Here is an 18637-nt window from a genome sequence, read left to right as displayed (position 1 = left end):
ACAAGTATCTCCTATGACAAGGCCTGTCTTGCATCTTGACACTCTCATAAGAAGCTGATGAACGGCGAAGCATAGGTCAGTGTCGTAGCCATTAATACGGTGAATAAACGACCGATCAGTTAACCGAAAACTGAGAAGTTTCCTCAAGTCGAATGTTGTGAACGATTGAAACACTTGTAGGTGTACAGTGTACTGTACAAAGGTCTTCCAAGTTTCAGTGCCCTATGACAAGGAACGTGTCTGAATTGAAGTTCGGAAGAGGTACTGTTGTACTGTTTAGGTTTCTCAGAATCAAACTTGTATACGTTACGGCCAATGCCCTAAATGCGGTCAGTTCTTGAACTGGCCGGCCGGCCGGAGATGTGGCCAAGGTTCGAATACTCGAAAGTAACAGTGTATCCGCTACTTTTGCCAGCTATTTCCCACACTGGCAGGAAATCTCTGGCAAAAGCTCGATTTGATGATGCACCAGCGTGTAATAGGCGGAACTTCTTTCGCACTCAGTTATAAATGTGCCGTGCACGTGATAGCTGCTGCTTATCGGAGAAGGTCCAGCCACTGAGACTGTGACTTGTTCCTGTTTCACAAATAGGCTTCATTGTGACGAGAACAGTAATTCCCGATATTTATTATACTTGTGCTTCCTCTGCAGTTTCATCCTATTAGATAAATCGGTTTCATTGTGAGCAATATGGTTATTCCTGGCATTTATATTATACACTGAGGAGTCAGAAGTCATGGGGTAGCGATACTGCATTGACGGAGCTGTTATTTGCACTCAGTTGATTCATGGGAAACGCTTTTCAACATGATTATGGCTTCAGTATGGGAATTAATAGACTTTCAACGCGGAAAGGTAGTTGGAGCTAGACGCACGGGACATTCCATTTCGGAAATCGTTAAAGAATTCAGTGTTCCGAGAGCCACAGTGTCAAGATGTGCCAAAAATACTGCTCACCACGGACATTCTGCAGGGGGAAGTTGGCATACGTGTAACTGCGGAACCAACATTTGATATGAAAAGCAGGTTCTCGGACACTTTGAATACTCTGCTGCAAGAAACAGCAAATAATAGCGGCATCCTCACTAGATATACATACTGCGATTTATAGAGGACGATAAACAAGTCAATGTAAAGCAATGCAAATAGAGTGTCGACTATCCTCGACTAAGGAAATATGACGTCACTGAAGCTGACGGAAAAGAAGAACTTATTGTGCAAGTAATAGTAAACATCAGCATAATTTTATGCTACGTGTATATAGGAAAATCTTTCAACATACTATATGATACTCATTTGAAAATTGGACTTGGTGATCGCAAAGGCATAGAAAAAGAACTACAAATTCTATACAAAAATGTCACCAAAGGAGTCATTACATTGCACCTCCTCTTATGGAAGCCTTGTTAGACTAATCTCTCTCATCCCAAGAAAGGTTTATTTCCCACACCTCTGTTATTTACAGAATTTAATTCAAGATACCTACGAAGTAAACCTGACTGTGAGTACAAAATTATAATCAATTAAGATGATCATTTAACGAAGTTTATACTATTGCGCCAGCTGAAAAGCAAAAGAGCCGAAGTTGCTTAGCAGCTACTTGATATTTTCATCATGACAGGTGCTCCAGGTGTTCCTCACTCAGATAACGGGAGAGAACTGTGCTACACTGAAACCTACACATAGCCAAAGATAACTATGATTATCAGAATATGATAATGACATGGATACCGACAAAAGAATCAACACATTGGGCTGAAAGTCCCTGATTTACTCAATTCATTAAAAACCGTTCTTTTCATCAAGGCAGCCAGCAGTCGCCATATGAGGCTACGTTTGGCTGCAAAGCAAAGGTTGGTCTGACTACTTCAGATCTGGCCAGAGAGGTTATCGATAACATAGTGACAATGAAGACCTTGAGAACGTTGAACAGGAATTGGAGGACGATATAAATACAGAAACTTCCCAAGACTATGAAACTGCCGCCGTGGCGGTGGAACCATCGGAATCAACAGACTAGTTGTCAAAATATTGTATGTGGTGGGTCAAATAGAGAATAGCGCAGCCCATTGTTGTGTATCCTACGGCAGACATGTCCATATAATTTGTGGAATAAGTAACGAAGCGGACACATGGTGGCAGTGCGGTTCTAGACGCCTTAGTCTGGAACCGCGCGACCGCTACGGTCGCAGGTTCGAATCCTGCCTGGGGCATGGATGTGTGTGATGTCCTTAGGTTAGTTATGATTAAGTACTTCTAAGTTCTAGGGGACTGATGACCTCAGAAGTTAAGTCCCATAGTGCTCAGAGCCATTTGAACCATTTGGACGCATGGGATGGATAGTAAATTGCTTGCAGACTACGTCAAAATAAACAAGAAGCCAGGGAAAAGAGATTAGGAGCTCACATCAGTTTGAAAATACAAGGAGCGAATAATGCTTAAAAATTCAGATGCAAAATTTCCACGAGCAAAAGTTGGAGACCATTTTGACGTTCGTGTATCAGATGTTGACAGAGGTCGTGGTGTTCCCAGAAGCATTTTTGCTGTTGTCGTGAATGACGAGGATGCTTTCTGCAAGTTAAAAAGAGAGACTGTGTCCTAACACAACGTATGTATATCTGATGCGAGGCTTCCAATATCTTGACACTGTACCATCTATATCATTCTTTTGCTGTTGTCCCGTTATTAGTGTGGTCGTTATACAGGAACTTTTGCCTCTACGGAGCAGTATATATTGCACGCAAGCAAAGGATTTCTTAAGCAAGTCGTTTGTGGGAATAAAAAATTTAGTGATAAACAAATACATTATAAATATTTCATTCATAGCAACGAAATGGAAGTGTCATATCAGAGTTCGCAAGTTCTACGTAATGTTTTACTTTGAGGTATACCACTGAATACAAATAACGGTAGAGTTCGGCGCACCTAAGGGATGTGTGATTTGACGTTATTGTTTAGATGTATTTTCCTTGCTGCCTTGTGTCTTTTAAGAACCTACTTAATGATAATTTTATAATTATTATGATTCTCACATGCTGAAAATACTGCACAAATGCTCAAGATAATTAATGAGTAAAGTTTTTTTAGATATATATTGCTCTAATTTGTGTTAATTTGTATCTTGAACAATATTTAAGTCAGTTGTTCACGAGAGCAAAGGGGTATTCAGTTTAGAGGCAGTAGGAAGAGAGTCAATGTAATCTGATACGTGTAGGTCGCTCAAATGTATTGGTGTTGGCAGCATTACCACTGCCTTCGCAGGCATCTGGAACTGTTGCGTAGTCGTGTATGTAAACAGTGAATAAAGGTGTTCCAGAAGTTTCGGCATATTTACGTTACCACCATTGAAGCTCATAAGAGATAAAATCAGACAGTCTAAATAAAATTTTCCTGGCTGTCCAGATACTTTTTCCATCACATGTCAATCTTGCAAAATTACCTTCATATGCGCAAGAGGATGTGCATTCAAATTGCGTAAGGACGGTACCACAGCTATATTCATTATTAGGTAGGCTGTGTATCGAAACTTTGGAGAGAAGGGAAACATCTGTATCAGTCAAGATTTTAGATGACAGGACAATACCGAAGGAGAAGGGATAGCTGAAAGGTGTTAGGAATATACTGAAGGTCTATAGAAAGTAAATGCTACTGAAAGTAATATTATAGAAAGGGGAGAGGGAATAGATGAAGATGAGCTGGGAGATATGATACTGCGAGAAGAATTTAACAGACCCCTGAACGACCTAAGTCGAAACAAGGTCCTAGAGTAGACGACATTCTCACAGAATTATTCAGACTTTTGGGGAGTCATTCATGACATAACTGTTCCATCTTGTACGCATGGTATATGAGATCGGGGATATACCGCGAAATACCCTCAGACTTTAGGACGGATGTAATAATTCCAATTACAAAGACGGGGGGTGCTGACAGTTGTGACTATTACCGAACTATCAGTTTAGTATGTCACAGAAAAATGGAAAAACTACTAGAAGCCAATCTCGAGGAAAACTGCATTGGTTGTAGAATGAAGGCTTTCACGACCGGTTGACATGGCTGTTGATATACTTTCCGGGATGTGAGGTCGTGGTCCAAGAACTTTTCTGCTCCTTACGTTTCGTCCAGGACTGCGCTGGACTTCCTCAGAGGCGCTGCTCCGCTCAGTCGGCAAGACTCAGCGGAGCAGCGCCTCTGAGGAAGTCCAGCGCAGTCCTGGACGAAACGTAAGGAGCAGAAAAGTTCTTGGACCACGACCTCACATCCCGGAAAGTATATCAACAAACTGCATTGGGTTCCGGACAATACTTGAGGTAATTCTGCCCCTATGACTTATCTTACAACACAGGCAGAATAAAAGCAAACGCACATACACAACATTTGTAAATTTAGAGAAAGTTTTGGATAATGTTGACTGGAATACACTCTTTTGACACTCTGATGGGGGATAACATACAGAGATTGAAAAGGTATCTGTAGCTTGCACAGAAACAACAAGTAGACTAGTTTTAAGAACATAAAAAGGAATCAGCAATTGAGAAGGCAGTGAGACAGGGTTGCAGCATCTTCGGGGTGTTATTTAAACTGTACATTGGGCAAGCAAGTCAAGGAAACCAAGGTGAAATATGGAATGGAGTTCAGATTCAGGGAGAAGAATTAAAAACTTTGAAGTCTGTAATTCTACTAGAAATGTCAAATGACTCAGAAGAGCAGTTGAACGGAATTGATGATGACTTGCAAAGAAGTCGTGAAACGCACAGCAACAAAAGTAAAACAATGCAATGGGATGCAGTCGGATTGAATCAGGATTTTAGATTAAGAAACGAGACATTGAAAGTACTAGAATTTTACCACTAGGGCAGCAAAGAAACTGACCATGGCAGAGGAAGGATATAAACGCAGTCGGGCTATAGCAAGGAAAGCATTTCTCAAAATGAGGCCGGTTTCGTTCGTAGAACATCTTCAGGTTCGATGTATGCTAAAGTTGTAAAATAAACGAAACCGGTTGTAAGGCAAAAACATGTGCAATAATACAGATGAAGTAGTTTTCATTAATCAATAACATTAGTGTCAGTTGTGATCTCAACATAATCAAGATGAAATTTAGATTGAGGAAGTCCCTTCTGAGGGTATTCGGACTGTATCCTTGTATGAAAACGAAATTTAAAGGATATGCGCTTCAGACAAGAAGAGAAGGTATGCTTTTGAAATGTGTTACTACAGAAGAATGCGGAAGATTAGGTGGGTAGATAACATAACAAACGAGGAGGTACGGAACAGAACTGGGCAAAAAAGAAATGTATGGCACTACTTGTTCAAAAGAACAGAGCAGTTGATACGACCATCTTGCCACCCGTAGGAATCGTCTATTTGGTAATGGGGAAAGGTTGGGATGGTGAATGTGGAGAGGAAAAATTGTAGAAAGGGAGTAGAAGGGATGGATCAAATGGCCGCAATTAAAGTGAAGCTACTCACAGAGGTCCAGTGTGGGCTGTAATTATTGTATAGCTATGCTAACGGGTTAATGTGTAACTGATTTATGCTGGAAAAAGATTAGTACCAATTTTGGCCACCAAGTGCAAATCTGGCTGTGTACATTGTTTATGTGAAACTATGACATGTACGCTGTCATTTGACAAGCCATAACGTGAGTGAATAGTACGGCTGCCGAGAAGACAGGTCGTGCGCTGTTGGTCAACTTTTCGACGTGAACAGACAACAGTTAGATTGCTGCATTGAGGGACTATGGCCGAATGAAAGATCTCGGGAGAGGTATGATGTCATTAAATGGTTTAAAGAAGATTATAATGAAACTCGGAAACACGGATGAGCTTGGTGTGGTATTTGGACAAAGTGAGCGTCCTATCCTGGTGGAAGTTATTGACGATGTTGCTGTTGTTGTAACTGATCACGCAGCACTTGACGCAAGTAGTGCTACTGCTTGTGTAGTGTTACAAGAATTGTCTATCGCATGGTCAACAGTACACAAGATTTTGCGACCTATTTCGCACTTGTACTTGTTCAAAATTCAGACGATGGAGCAACTGAAACTCCACGATCCGCAGCAACGTTCTGAATTTGTTCTCTGGTTTCTGGCACGGACCGAAGTTGATCGAATGTGAGCGGGCAATATTTTATGGAGAGACGAGGCACGTTTTACACTACAGGGTGTGGTGAATACTGCTGACTTTGGGGCCTTGTTAAACTGCGTGTAGCCGGCCGCTGTGAGCGAGCAGTTCTAGGCGCTTCAATCCGGAGCCGCGCTGCTGCTACGGTCGCAGGTTCAAATCCTGCCTCGGGCATGGATGTGTGTGATGTCCTTAGGTTAGATAGGTTTAAGTAGTTCTAATTTTAGAGGCTGATGATCCCAGATGGTAAGTCCCATAGTGCTTGGAGCCATTTGTTTTGAAACCGCGTGTCGTGCACGAAGAGCCGTTGCACTCACCGTATCAGACTGTGTGGTATGGATTGACAAACACCTTTATTCTCGCTCCATTCTTTTTTGAAGAGAGTTCATCCAGAGGGCTTGTCATGTGTAGCGTGACATCTGCTCATTATCGAGACCTTCTAGTACAGCATGTTATTCCTGTTTTAGTAGAGCTCAGGTGTGTGTAAACTACTATTTTCATGGGAGATAGGCGACACTTCGTGTCGCTCGCCCAGTAAAAGATCTGATTAATGCAACCTTTCACGAACTTGTTATCTTAGCAGGCTTTCCAGATGCCTGGCTTCGAAGATCATCTGATCTGAGTCCATGTGACTTCTGAACTCACGGATATCTAAAAGAACGCGTTCGGTCTCTAACCGACCTGAAGAGCAGTAAACGGGAACACGTTGCTCATATTCCACTTGAGCTGCTGCCGGGAACAGTGGTTTTACGGATTCAGCATCTCGTCCAAGTCCCCAGTGTTCGAAGAAAATGCGTAAGCTGCAGTTAAAATAAGACCAACATTATGCACTTCGCATTTGTTTGACCTTTTCTGCCCGCGTCTCGTTCCTGAGACATTTCTGTATCTTTTGCTAGCAGCCACACTGCCAGATTTACACCCCGTGGCCAAAATTGGAACTAAATTTTTCCAAAGCAAATTGGTTCTTCATTAATGTATTAGCATATCGACCATATTTTGCTCCCATACCATAATTACAGACAACAGTGGACCTCCGAGGGTATCCGCACTATAACTGTCCAGTAGATTGCAGTGGTTATTCATGGATACAGAGAGCACCGTGGAGAGCAGTGTTTGGGCTGCGGACCACAATCAAAACGTACGTGGAGCTGCGAGGCTGCAGGTGCTCACCTCTGGACAGCGCGGAGTAGACGTGCAGCTCGACGCTGGAGCCGCCCGCGCTCTGCCCGAAGATGGTCACCTTGTCCGGGTCGCCGCCCATCGCCCGGATGTTGGTCTGCACCCAGCGCATCGCCGCCGCCTGGTCCTTGAACGCATTGTTCCCTGCCGCCACGGGATCGTCCAGACCCAGCAGGCCTGAGGAATACAGCGATTCTCTTTAGTACGACCAGCAAGTGCAGCTCGTCCCAGCAACCAGCGACGTTCCGCCGTCGTTTCCTTTCGCGTCGACGAGAAACGGGCGAGGGTAGCCTCATTTCAGTCCCTCCCCAGCATCGTACCACTTTCGTTTTGTTGCGTGCAGTCAGTTGAGGTTTTTCTATGAACTTGTCGTTTGCGTAGCTCATAAAATTCTACTTGGCAAGTAAAAATTACATAGAAAACGTTGCAATGATTTTAAGGGACTGTTTCGAAACTTCATAACGAGTTAATGAGAGCTCCAACCCAGCCGTGCCGGACCCAGACACAGCTGATCGCTGCGTTCACAAACTTTTAATTGATTCAGTGTTAAACAAACAAAAATGACCTCATCATGGTATCAGGAGTGGACATTAGTGCCATTACACTAATCGAAACAATGTATGTAAATTTCACGTTTTCAGCTAATTAAGTACAACAGAGTCACTACATACCGGGTGATCAAAAAGAGGTAAAAAATGATACACACGCTTGGAATGACATGGGTTTTATTCGAACAAAAAAAAAACAAAGTTCGAAAAATGTCCTACAGATGGCGCTGGACGGCAAAATGTCAGTCACTGTGCATGACAACCGTGTATAAAAGGAGCTGTAATGAGAGAGAGATTCAGATGCGCCAGCAGTCGCAGCATGTTGAGGTTATCTGAAAAGACGCTTTCAGTGAAGCTGTGTTATCAGAATGGGGAATGTGCTAGTTCAGCTTTACGATCCTGTCGCCATAGGAAGGGGTTTCGAACGGGTAAAGGTCCGTTGACAAATGCAGCTGTGGCAAGAATGATTTCGAAGTTCGAAGCCACGGGTTGTTTAGACGTTAGACCCCATAGTGGCCGACCGGGCACAAGGCGTAATGCTGCTGAGACAGTTCAGAAAGAAATGGAGCCTATAGTGGGTTCGTCTATGTACGGGGAAGTCAGCACTCGTGCAGTCGCACGTAGCACCGGCAGTCCATACACTACTGTTTGATTGGCACTGAGGCGTACCCTCCGATGCTATCCGTACAAAATCCATCGGCATCATGAACTGTTACCTGGCGATTTAGTGAAGCGGAGGGCATTTGCGGTGTGGGCGTTTCAAAAGATGGCGGAAGTTAACGATTGGTTGAGTAACGTGTTGTGGACCGACGAAGCTCATTTCACGCTCCGAGGGTCTGTCAGCGCCCACAACTGCAGAATTTGGGCTACCGAAAATCCTAGAACTCTCGTGGAAACTCCATTGCACGACGAGAAAGTCACGTTATGGGTTGAATTTACTACATCTACCGATATTGGGCCTTTTTTCTTCGAGGAAATGCGTGATTCAGATTTTGTAACTGCTACCGTGACGGGTGAGAGGTACGCCGATATGTTGCAGAATCGCATCATCGCCAGCCTGACTGATAAACACCTGCTGGAACGTACGACGTTTATGCAGGATGGCGCTCCACCCCATATTGTTAGACGCGTGAAAGATCTCTTGCGTTTGCCCGCATCTCGTGGTCGTGCGGTAGCGTTCTCGCTTCCCACGCCCGGGTTCCCGGGTTCGATTCCCGGCGGGGTCAGGGATTTTCTCTGCCTCGTGATGGCTGGGTGTTGTGTGCTGTCCTTAGGTTAGTTAGGTTTAAGTAGTTCTAAGTTCTAGGGGACTTATGACCACAGCAGTTGAGTCCCATAGTGCTCAGAGCCATTTGAACCATTTTTTTGATCTCTTGCGCGCGTCGTTTGGTGATGATCGTGTGCTCAGCCGCCACTTTCGTCATGCCTGGCCTCTCAGGTCCCCAGACCTCAGTCCGTGCGATTATTGGCTTTGGGGTTACCTGAAGTCACAAGTGTATCGTGATCGACCGACATCTCTAGGGATGCTGAAAGACAACATCCGACGCAAATGCCTCACTATAACTCCGGACATGATTTACGCTGCTGTTCACAACATTATTCCTCGACTACAGCTACTGTTGAGGAATGATGATGGACATATTGAGCATTTCCTGTAAAGAACATCATCTTTGCTCTGTCTTACTTTGTAATGCTAATTATTGCTATTCTGATCAGATGAAGCGCCATCTGTCGGACATTTTTTGAACTTTTGTATTTTTTTGGTTCTAAAAAACCCCATGTGATTCCAGGCATGTGTGTCAATTTGTAGGTCTCTATCTACATTATTCCGTGATTTATTCAGTTTTCAAATTTATACTGACTTTTTGATCACCCGGTAAATAAAAAGGTGATTGAAGGAGTCAGTTATGTGTATATCGGTCATTGTGTTACTCTGCCTATTTTACAAATTTTAATTGTCTGTTTATTATAGAATTTATGTCCTAGGGAATTGCAGGTAAAATAAATAACTTACGTGTTCAACAAAAGCGTGGGATAACAAAATCACTCACACAATTGAATCTCCAACTGTCGGTAATAAAAATAACTATTCTAGGAATACATTCGTTCTCAGCTTGCTTCCCCCACTATTGGAATTTTTTCAGGACATTCTAAACAAGCTATAGCGGAACTTAATTCCAATTATTATTTCAGTGAAACGCATACATTTCAGGTTGTCATCAAGCTATAACACAACACCGAGTTCACTCACTCCTGTTCATCTGGTGCACCAGTTGTCGGTAAGAGCCTGTTTGCTGTACAAAGTGTTTTCTCTAAATTTAGGTTGAAAAACGGTTCAAATGGCTCTAAGCGCTATGGGACTTAACATATGAGATCATCAGTCCCCTAGACCTAGAACTACTTAAATCTAATTAACCTCAGGACATCACACACATCCATGCCCGAGCCAGGATTCGAACCTGCGACCGTAGCAGCAGCGTGGTTCCGGACTGAAGCGCCTAGAACCGCTCGACCACAGCGGCCGTGTCTAAATTTAGGAAGAGTTTTTATCTCTTTCTGCACACATCTGTGAAAGGCGCATGATCCATGGCAGTAATTTTAAAATTATTTGTTAGGGTCCACTCACCATCCTTATAAATATGAATGACCTTCCATCTAAAGTTGATCTAGCAGAATTGATAAATCTTGGAAATGGTGTTAGTGTTATGATAAAACAAATTGGAGATAAAGCAATAGAGGTAACTGTTGACGTTCTTCAAACCATTATTAAGTGATTTCCGAAAATGGACTCTTCCTAAATTTTTAGAAAGCAGACTGTACTGATTTCTGTGCAGTAAACAGAATCTTAGGAACAACTGAAGCACCAGACGAACGTGAGTGAGTGAACACAGTAGAATGATCGAAATATGTATGTACTACAGACTTATGATAACTTGAACAAAACACATTTCACTGAACAAACAGTTACATTTAAGTTCAGCTGTAGTATGTTCACAACGTCCTGAAAGAATTCTCATAGTGTGGAGACAGCCCGACCACTCCCAGGCATGAAGGGCAGAGGTGGTGCAGCAGGGAGAAGCTGCGCTTTCGTCCGTCACCGCTGCGACTGGTTTGTCACGGCACGCCACTACTGTCTTTCGTAACCGCTGCCGTTCGAACGGCTATGGAGTGTTGGATCGCCAATGTTTGAAACGGCTGGACACACGACATTAGCGGGCTGAAGTCGATTGACTTGTAACGCGTTTTGCCGATTCAGAACAAGGGAGCCCTCGTTCAGGACGTGAATAAACAGCACTTTTTCTTCTTCGTTTAATTATAAATTTTGTAAACCATCTGATCAACATCCCAACACACATTGCGTATTTTCATTCAAAAATGTCTTACGGAATAATTAAGAAACTATCCATTATACAAAAGCCAGCAGTGAAAATAATTGATGTTCATACGCACTCACCTTGTAGCTACACAGGGTGGTCCATTGGTAGTGACAGGGCCAAATATCTCACGAAATAAGCGTCAAACGAAAAAACTACAAAGAACGAAACTTGTCTAGCTTGAAAGGGGAAACCAAATGGCGCTATGGTTGGCCCGCTAGATGGCGCAGCCATTGGTCAAACGAATATCAACTGCGTTTTTTTAAAAATAGGAACCCCCATTTTTTTATTACATATTAGTTTAGTGCGTAAAGAAATATGAATGTGATAGTTGGACCACTTTTTTAGCTTTGTGATAGATGGCGCTGTAATAGTCACAAACATACGACTCACAATTTTAGACGAACAGTTGGTAACAGGTAAGTTTTTTAAATTAAAATTAGAACGTAGGTACGTTTGAGCATTTTACTTCTGTTGTTCCAATGTGATACATGTACCTTTGTGAACTTATCATTTCTGAGACCGCATGCTGCTACAGCATGATTACCTGTAAATACCACATTAATGCAATAAATGCTGAAAATCATGTCCGTCAACCTCAATGCATTTGGCAATACGTGTAACGACATTCCTCTCAACAGCGAGTAGTGCGCCTCCGTACTGTTCGCACATGCATTGACAAAGCGCTGACGCATGTTGTCAGGCGTTGTCGGTGGATCACGATAGCAAATATCCTTCAACTATCCCCACAGAAAAAAATCCGGGGATGTCAGATCCGGTGGACGTGCGGGCCATGGTATGGTGCTTCTACGACCAATCCACCTGTCATGAAATATCCTATTCAGTACCGCTTCAACCGCACGCGAGCAATGTGCCGGACATCCATCATGTTGGAAGTACATCGCCTTTCTGTCACGCAGTGAAATATCTTGTAGTGTCATCAAATAGTTCAAATGGCTCTGAGCACTATGGGACTTAACATCGGAGGTCATCAGTCCCCTAGAACTTAGAACTACGTAAACCTAACTAACCTAAGGACATCACACACATCCATGCCCGAGGCAGGATTCGAACATGCGACTGTAGCGGTCGCGCGGTTCCAGACTGAAGCACCCAGAACCGCTCGGTCACAGAGGCCGGCGTAGTAACATCGGTAGAACATTACATAGGAAATCAGCATACATTGCACCATTTAGATTGCCATGTATACGCTTGTGACTATTACAGCGCCATCTATCACAAAGCGAAGAAAGTGGTCCAACTGAAACGTTCATATTTCTTTGCGTAGTACACGAATATGTAATAAAAATGAGGGTTCCTATTTAAAAAAAAAACGCAGTTGATATTCGTTTGACCTATGGCTGCGCCATCTAGCGGGCCAACCATAGCGCCATCTGGTGTTCCCCTTCAAGCTAGACGAGTTTCGTTCTTTGTAGTTTTTTTCGTTTGACGCTTATTTCGTGAGATATTTGGCCCGGTCACGATCGATGGACCACCCTGTATATTCAAGGAAGAGCATTCTAACTGCACCTTCACACTAATAAAATTCTTCTTAAATAATAGGCCTTGAATTGAGAAGAATAGTCATGCCTGTACCTACAACACTAGAAGAAACGTCACTTCTGTTACCCATTGTTAAAGCTGTCAGTGGCTCAGAAAACAGTTTAATATGCATCCACATTCGAATTATTGTTTCAAAACTAGTACCATAGAAATAACAATGAAAATAACACGTCCTCCAAAATTAAAACTAATCACGTACACAAATCCTGTAAACTGACTCTTTGCACGTCATTTGGGTAATGAAACCATTCGTATGATCTACGGAACTTGATGGGCTGTGCGTAGCTTGCGTTACCGCCAGCATGTATCTTACACCCTATTTTTAACGCACTTTCACCTCACTACGTTAATTTAAATTATTTCTGTCACTGAGTTGCTGCTTTGTCTGATAGTGAGCGGCGCTAGCAGCGCGTATCGATATATCCCCTCTCGTAGTATCTTTGCTTGACTGCTAGTACTTCCCGGTCGTTGTGTGTCCTAAGTCAGAGTCCGGATAGCGAGTTCGCGTTTGCCAGTCAGTTACAGCGCGTCTGGAGCGCAGTCCGGACCTACCTGTCGGGGAGTTGCAATGCGGCAGTAGTGCAGTCGGGTTGGAGCAGCAGTGTGGTCTGCGTCGACATGGCTGTTTTCCTGTGAGCAACACCGAGTGTTTCCATTGCTGAAATTTAGCCGCCATGCGGTGCAATTACCTACATTGGATGACTACAATTCAAGTGTACCAGCGGAATTTTCTGCCTTGTGGCCGTTAGTGTTCTTGTTACCTGCCCAGGCCACTGACGTAAATTCAGGCAGTGTTCCTTCTGTGTAAAGTTAAATATATTACCGTATTTCAAATTCAAGTGTACCACCGGAATTTTCTGCCTTGTGGCCGTTAGTGTTCCGGTTACCTGCCCTGGTCACTAATGTAATTTCAGGCAGCGTCCTTTCCTCGCCTGTTGTGCCTGTCCAACATGGCGTGTAGTTTTGATAGCTAATACACATTTCATTGTGGATAATCGCGTTCGTAACCTTTTGTGTTTGAGTTCTCATGTACTGGCTGGTGGCAAGCAAGTCGTTGTGTCGGTCGGTCCGTGGCTGTCCCCTGGTTGGGTTCCGACGGATCAAGTGTAGTTGGGCTCACCACCTGTCTCATCTAAGTGAACGAGGGCAGACCGATCCCTGGAGGTTTCTGAGTGCCGTTGTCTTTATTGTCCTTCTCAAGGTGTTTAATTGTCTGTTTATAATCTATCATAGCCAATGATTTAAAATTCTTGTTTTTACTGAAATTTATGTATTTTTTGAATTTTGGAAAACCGATTGTGGGCCTTAAGCCGCTGAAAACCTTATTCTTGAAATTACCCTTTAAGCAAAAACATTGCGGCCTTCTGCCTTAAAAGATTGTGGTAGTATGTTTAAAAAATTTCAAATTTAATTGTGGCCCTCAGCCGCTTGTATTGCGCCTTGCATATGTTTGTTCTATCTACTTTTGCCTTGAGGCTTTCCAGCCTAACTGTGACACGACTTTTAAGATTTCCTGTTTGTAGAACCTCAGCCGTGAAGTAATTGCCATTTCAAACTCGTAGTTTTAAAGGTTCGGCTATGTGTCGTTTTGGTTTAAAGGTGTTATTAAATTACAATAAATTACAATTCTGAGTGTACCATACCGACACCTTGTTTGGCCCTTTCCACAATCCTAATCACCTGTTCTGCCCTGCGGGTTTAGCGAGCGTCTCACTTGAAATTAAACTTCTTCTCGCTCAACCGACATATGCCCTTGAAGTGTCAAATTTATTTGCTGCCACATCGAAGACATGAAAATGGGACAGCCGAAGTAAGTAGGTTTCGCTGCTTTGGAGAGTCAGCTGATGGTGAGTGTGACAGGAAGTGACCCTTTGCGACGTTATCAGTAAACTCTCCGCTTACCCATGACGCCGAGGCGGTAGTTGAGGGTGACGAGGATGACGCCTTGTTCCACCAGGAAGTCCGGCCCGTAGCTCCTGGCGGAGCCGCTGCCCGTTATGAACGCTCCTCCGTAGATCCATACCATGACCGGTAGCTGGGAATCTTCAGACAGCTATGTCCAAAAAAGAGGGATTGACGTCACACATTATTATAAGTAACGATCCATATATTTGAACTTGTGTTTATCTTACACGTAATTTATGGAAGTTCCATTATGTGCGGGGTGATTCAAAAAGAAAGAACAGATTTCAGCTGTTTATTACAGACAAACTATAAAAGACAGACACACATTGCACACGTCACCGGGCAGAGGAAGGTTCAAAGTTTGGACACAGCTGCGCTGCTGTTCGTTTGCAGCAACGTGGTGACTACACCACAAGAGAAATCCTTCTTTTTCTGCCTCGTGATGACTGGGTGTTGTGTGATGTCCTTAGGTTAGTTAGGTTTAAGTAGTTTGCCGGCCGCGGTGGTCTAGCGGTTCTGGCGCTGCAGTCCGGAACCGCGGGACTGCTACGGTCGCAGGTTCGAATCCTGCCTCGGGCATGGGTGTGTGTGATGTCCTTAGGTTAGTTAGGTTTAAGTAGTTCTAAGTTCTAGGGGACTTATGACCTAAGATGTTGAGTCCCATAGTGCTCAGAGCCATTTGATTTTTTGTTTAAGTAGTTCTAAGTTCTAGGGGACTGATGACCATAGATGTTAAGTCCCATAGTGCTCAGAGCCAAATCATTCTGCGGGCTGGAATTTTCGCGAAGTCAATCCATTGTTCAAGTACAAAGCGCAATGCGCAGTGGATTGAGTAAAAGCCACTGCTTCACAAGCAGATTTACGACTGGCATAAAAAAATCTTGTAAGTTGGTTGCCTATATAAAGGGAAGAGCATTGGTCGGCCACGCACATCTGATGAAAATGTCGAGCGTATCCGATATGCGTTCACACGGAGCCCTCAGACATGCACAAGACAGGTAGGCCAGGAACTTCAAACTCCTCAAACAACTTTGTGGCGTGAACTGATACGACGTCCGTATTAGAAGCATTAGAAGTTTCAGTTACTGCAGCAATAGTGTGTCGACGACCATAACAGAAAATAAGAGTACGGCAGCGGATGCTTTTCCCGAACGACTCATGTTTGCGGATGAATTGACATTTCATCAATAGAGTAAATGTAAATATAAATTATTAGAATTTGCGGGGTCACAAAATCCTGGCGTCTTCGGCGAACATGAGAGTCAACGGAACTGGATGTGTTTTGTGCCGTTTTTGTTCATGAAGTTTATGGATCTTCCGTTTTTGTCGAGGAAACGCTGACAGGAATGACATACCTGGACGTGTTCCAAAATTGCTTGTTTCAGTTTCACGAAGATCCCAGTAATTTCATTTTGTTGCATGACGGCGCTCTTCTCCACAGATCGTTAGGTGAAGAAATTCCTCATTTTATTCTGTAAGTGAATGATTTATTCCAAAGTGGCGATTCTTATTACCAACCAATTTTTGAATCTGTTACTGTGGTAAACTCTCTTCTCCAGATGTCACAGACGGAGTTTCCGTAGTGATGGGACACACTACCGAGTCATTCAAATTTAAAAGAAGACAGCAGTCAGTCTCAAAAATACGTAATTTATTGCAGCCCTAGGTTTCGACAGTAACATATTTCGGTGCCCTATGGTAAGTGCCATATATTTACCAACATGTCAAGAACATAAACTTGTGACAAATGACACTTGCCTTTACATGATCATGTACTCTTGTGGTAATGCACTGATGATGGCTATGTTGTAGTCGAAATCCCAGAAACAACCACATGCATCTATCGTTGTGGTTTGTTGAGCATATCTCTGACTAGTTCCGTGACACTGCATGCACTTTGTGATTGAATCTCTTCTCTGTCTCACGCTTATTCAACTTTGGATGAAACCATAACAGACTGAATGATACTTTTACGCGCATCGCATTCTGTGGTTGAATTACGCTTCCGTCCGAACCTTTTTGACAGTCGTAAGTCTTTGGCCTTTTTTAACACAGTTTTGGAAATCAGTGCGCATACGCAACCACTACGGGTAAGTATGATGAATTCGTAACATGATCACAATCACGTATTGACGTAGAAACAAATGTTGCGTGTTGTTTAAGAAATTTCCCTCTGATACTCACTTGCATTAGGAAATACACTGAAGGACGTCAAACTCAGTGTGCCATATTTAAGAAGCAGAGAATTATAGATTTGACTTCCTATCCATAAACCGAATATTGTTTACCATTTTCTCTTACAATCTTAGTAAAATCTACGAGCTACAGCTTCTGCCGTGTAATGAATAGTCAATGAACCTTAGAAATTGTAAGCATCGGCCTTGCTGCAGTGGATACACCGGTTCCCGTGAGATCACCGAAGTTAAGCTCTGTCGGACGTGGCTAGTACTTGGATGGGTGACCATCCAGCCGCCATGCGCTGTTGGCATTTTTCGGGGTGCACTCAGCCTCGTGATTTCAATTGAGGAGCTACTCGACCGAATAGTAGCGGATCCGGTCAAAGAAAACCATCATAACGACCGGGAGAGCGGTGTGCTGACCATACGCCCCTCCTACCCGCATCCTCAACTGAGGATGACACGTTGGTCGGATGGTCCCGATGGGTCACTTGTGGCCTGAAGACGGAGTGCTTTTAGAGATTGCACCGCGATGACATCGTTTTTTTTTTTTTTTTTTGCCACAATATTTTGGCTCACTGCTTTTCAACTATCTTCATGCGAGTGTTTGTCACTGGAGATAACTGGTGCAAGTCGCTTCCTGTATAAAAAAAAATTCGCGCGGTGGCACATAAGTTATCCTCGCATGGGTGCCCTATATTGAACTGAGCGCCCTCTTCGAATGTTGTTCCGTATATAGCACGCAGGCGCATCCCTGTCGAAATACGAGTCCACGACTTCATATGTCAAATTAATACAATAAACTGTCACTATGCTTAAAACATTTTCTTCCTGAAGACATTAGAGATGTCATCGGCTCTCACGCTTTATCCAACTGTAGGCCGCCACCGCGGTAAGTAAGAACTTCCGCCAAACGTATTTCCACAGATTCCTTAAATAATTTAATACTAGAAGGATGTAGTCGGGACGAGGATTTCCTTGGTAGAATAAGCCCATTACCGTCTTGCGGATACAAAATGCTCGACTGTGGCTGACTTACTAGGCTGTGAAAAGAGAATATGGAGATAAAGTTCAACTCATATTTCACGTACTGCGTAAGCTTTGCCACACTGTGATGCTACCATCACCTCATCCTTCTGTTACCCCAGATCATCCTTTACCGAACCGAGAAGAGCTCTGTCTTCGTTGGTGGACAAATGATTCCCTAGGGTTCTGACTAACGAAATATAGCCGACATATCTGAGGAAAGTTCTGGACTTGAACAGTTCCTTCTCCCTTTGATTTTGTGAATGGTCTTATTTCTTCTTCCTTAAAGCTGTGCTGATCTGATGCGGAAAACATCCATTACCTTTTACAACATTTTAGGTGTTCCATTTCCTTTCAAAGGCCTTGTCTGTCAAACACACCATTTATCCGGTGCACCAACGTTCGAAAGACATCCAAAATTTGTGAAGATAGGCACCTGAGCTTATGGTAAATGTAATTGTCCAATGAAGCATCCTAATTCCGATTCATCAAGACGTCCGGAAACATTAGACACCCGTTCTTCTCCACTTCCGTTGTAAACTGGATATTCTCGTGAACTGGACTCAGATTCTGCAAAAATCATGACAGATTCTAATCCACCGTGGGGCCACACTATCATCTAAATATCACCAGAACACTTTTGGTTAACGTTTTGTTGAACTGAGTGTTCTCTCCTCAAAGTCTTTAATAAAAATGTTTACTATCAGAAGGGAGAGAGGACTATCCGTGACAACACATT

At 43.3% G+C, this 18637-nt stretch overlaps 1 protein-coding gene across 1 annotated transcript in view; it reads right to left on the bottom strand.

Moving 5' to 3' along the window:
* LOC126168123 (juvenile hormone esterase-like) overlaps window positions 1-18637 on the bottom strand; it is a 63707-nt gene that overhangs the window by 39140 nt on the left and 5930 nt on the right. The window contains exons 3-4 of the mRNA XM_049920535.1: window positions 14693-14843; window positions 7297-7482 (exon numbers count right to left, since the gene is read on the bottom strand). Coding sequence (XP_049776492.1) covers window positions 7297-7482; window positions 14693-14843 — 337 coding nt within the window. The remainder of the gene's footprint in view (window positions 1-7296; window positions 7483-14692; window positions 14844-18637) is intronic.

Source organism: Schistocerca cancellata, chromosome 1 (assembly GCF_023864275.1).
Source record: "Schistocerca cancellata isolate TAMUIC-IGC-003103 chromosome 1, iqSchCanc2.1, whole genome shotgun sequence".
Lineage (NCBI taxonomy): Eukaryota > Metazoa > Arthropoda > Insecta > Orthoptera > Acrididae > Schistocerca > Schistocerca cancellata.
This window is presented reverse-complemented; position numbering and strand designations above follow the sequence as displayed.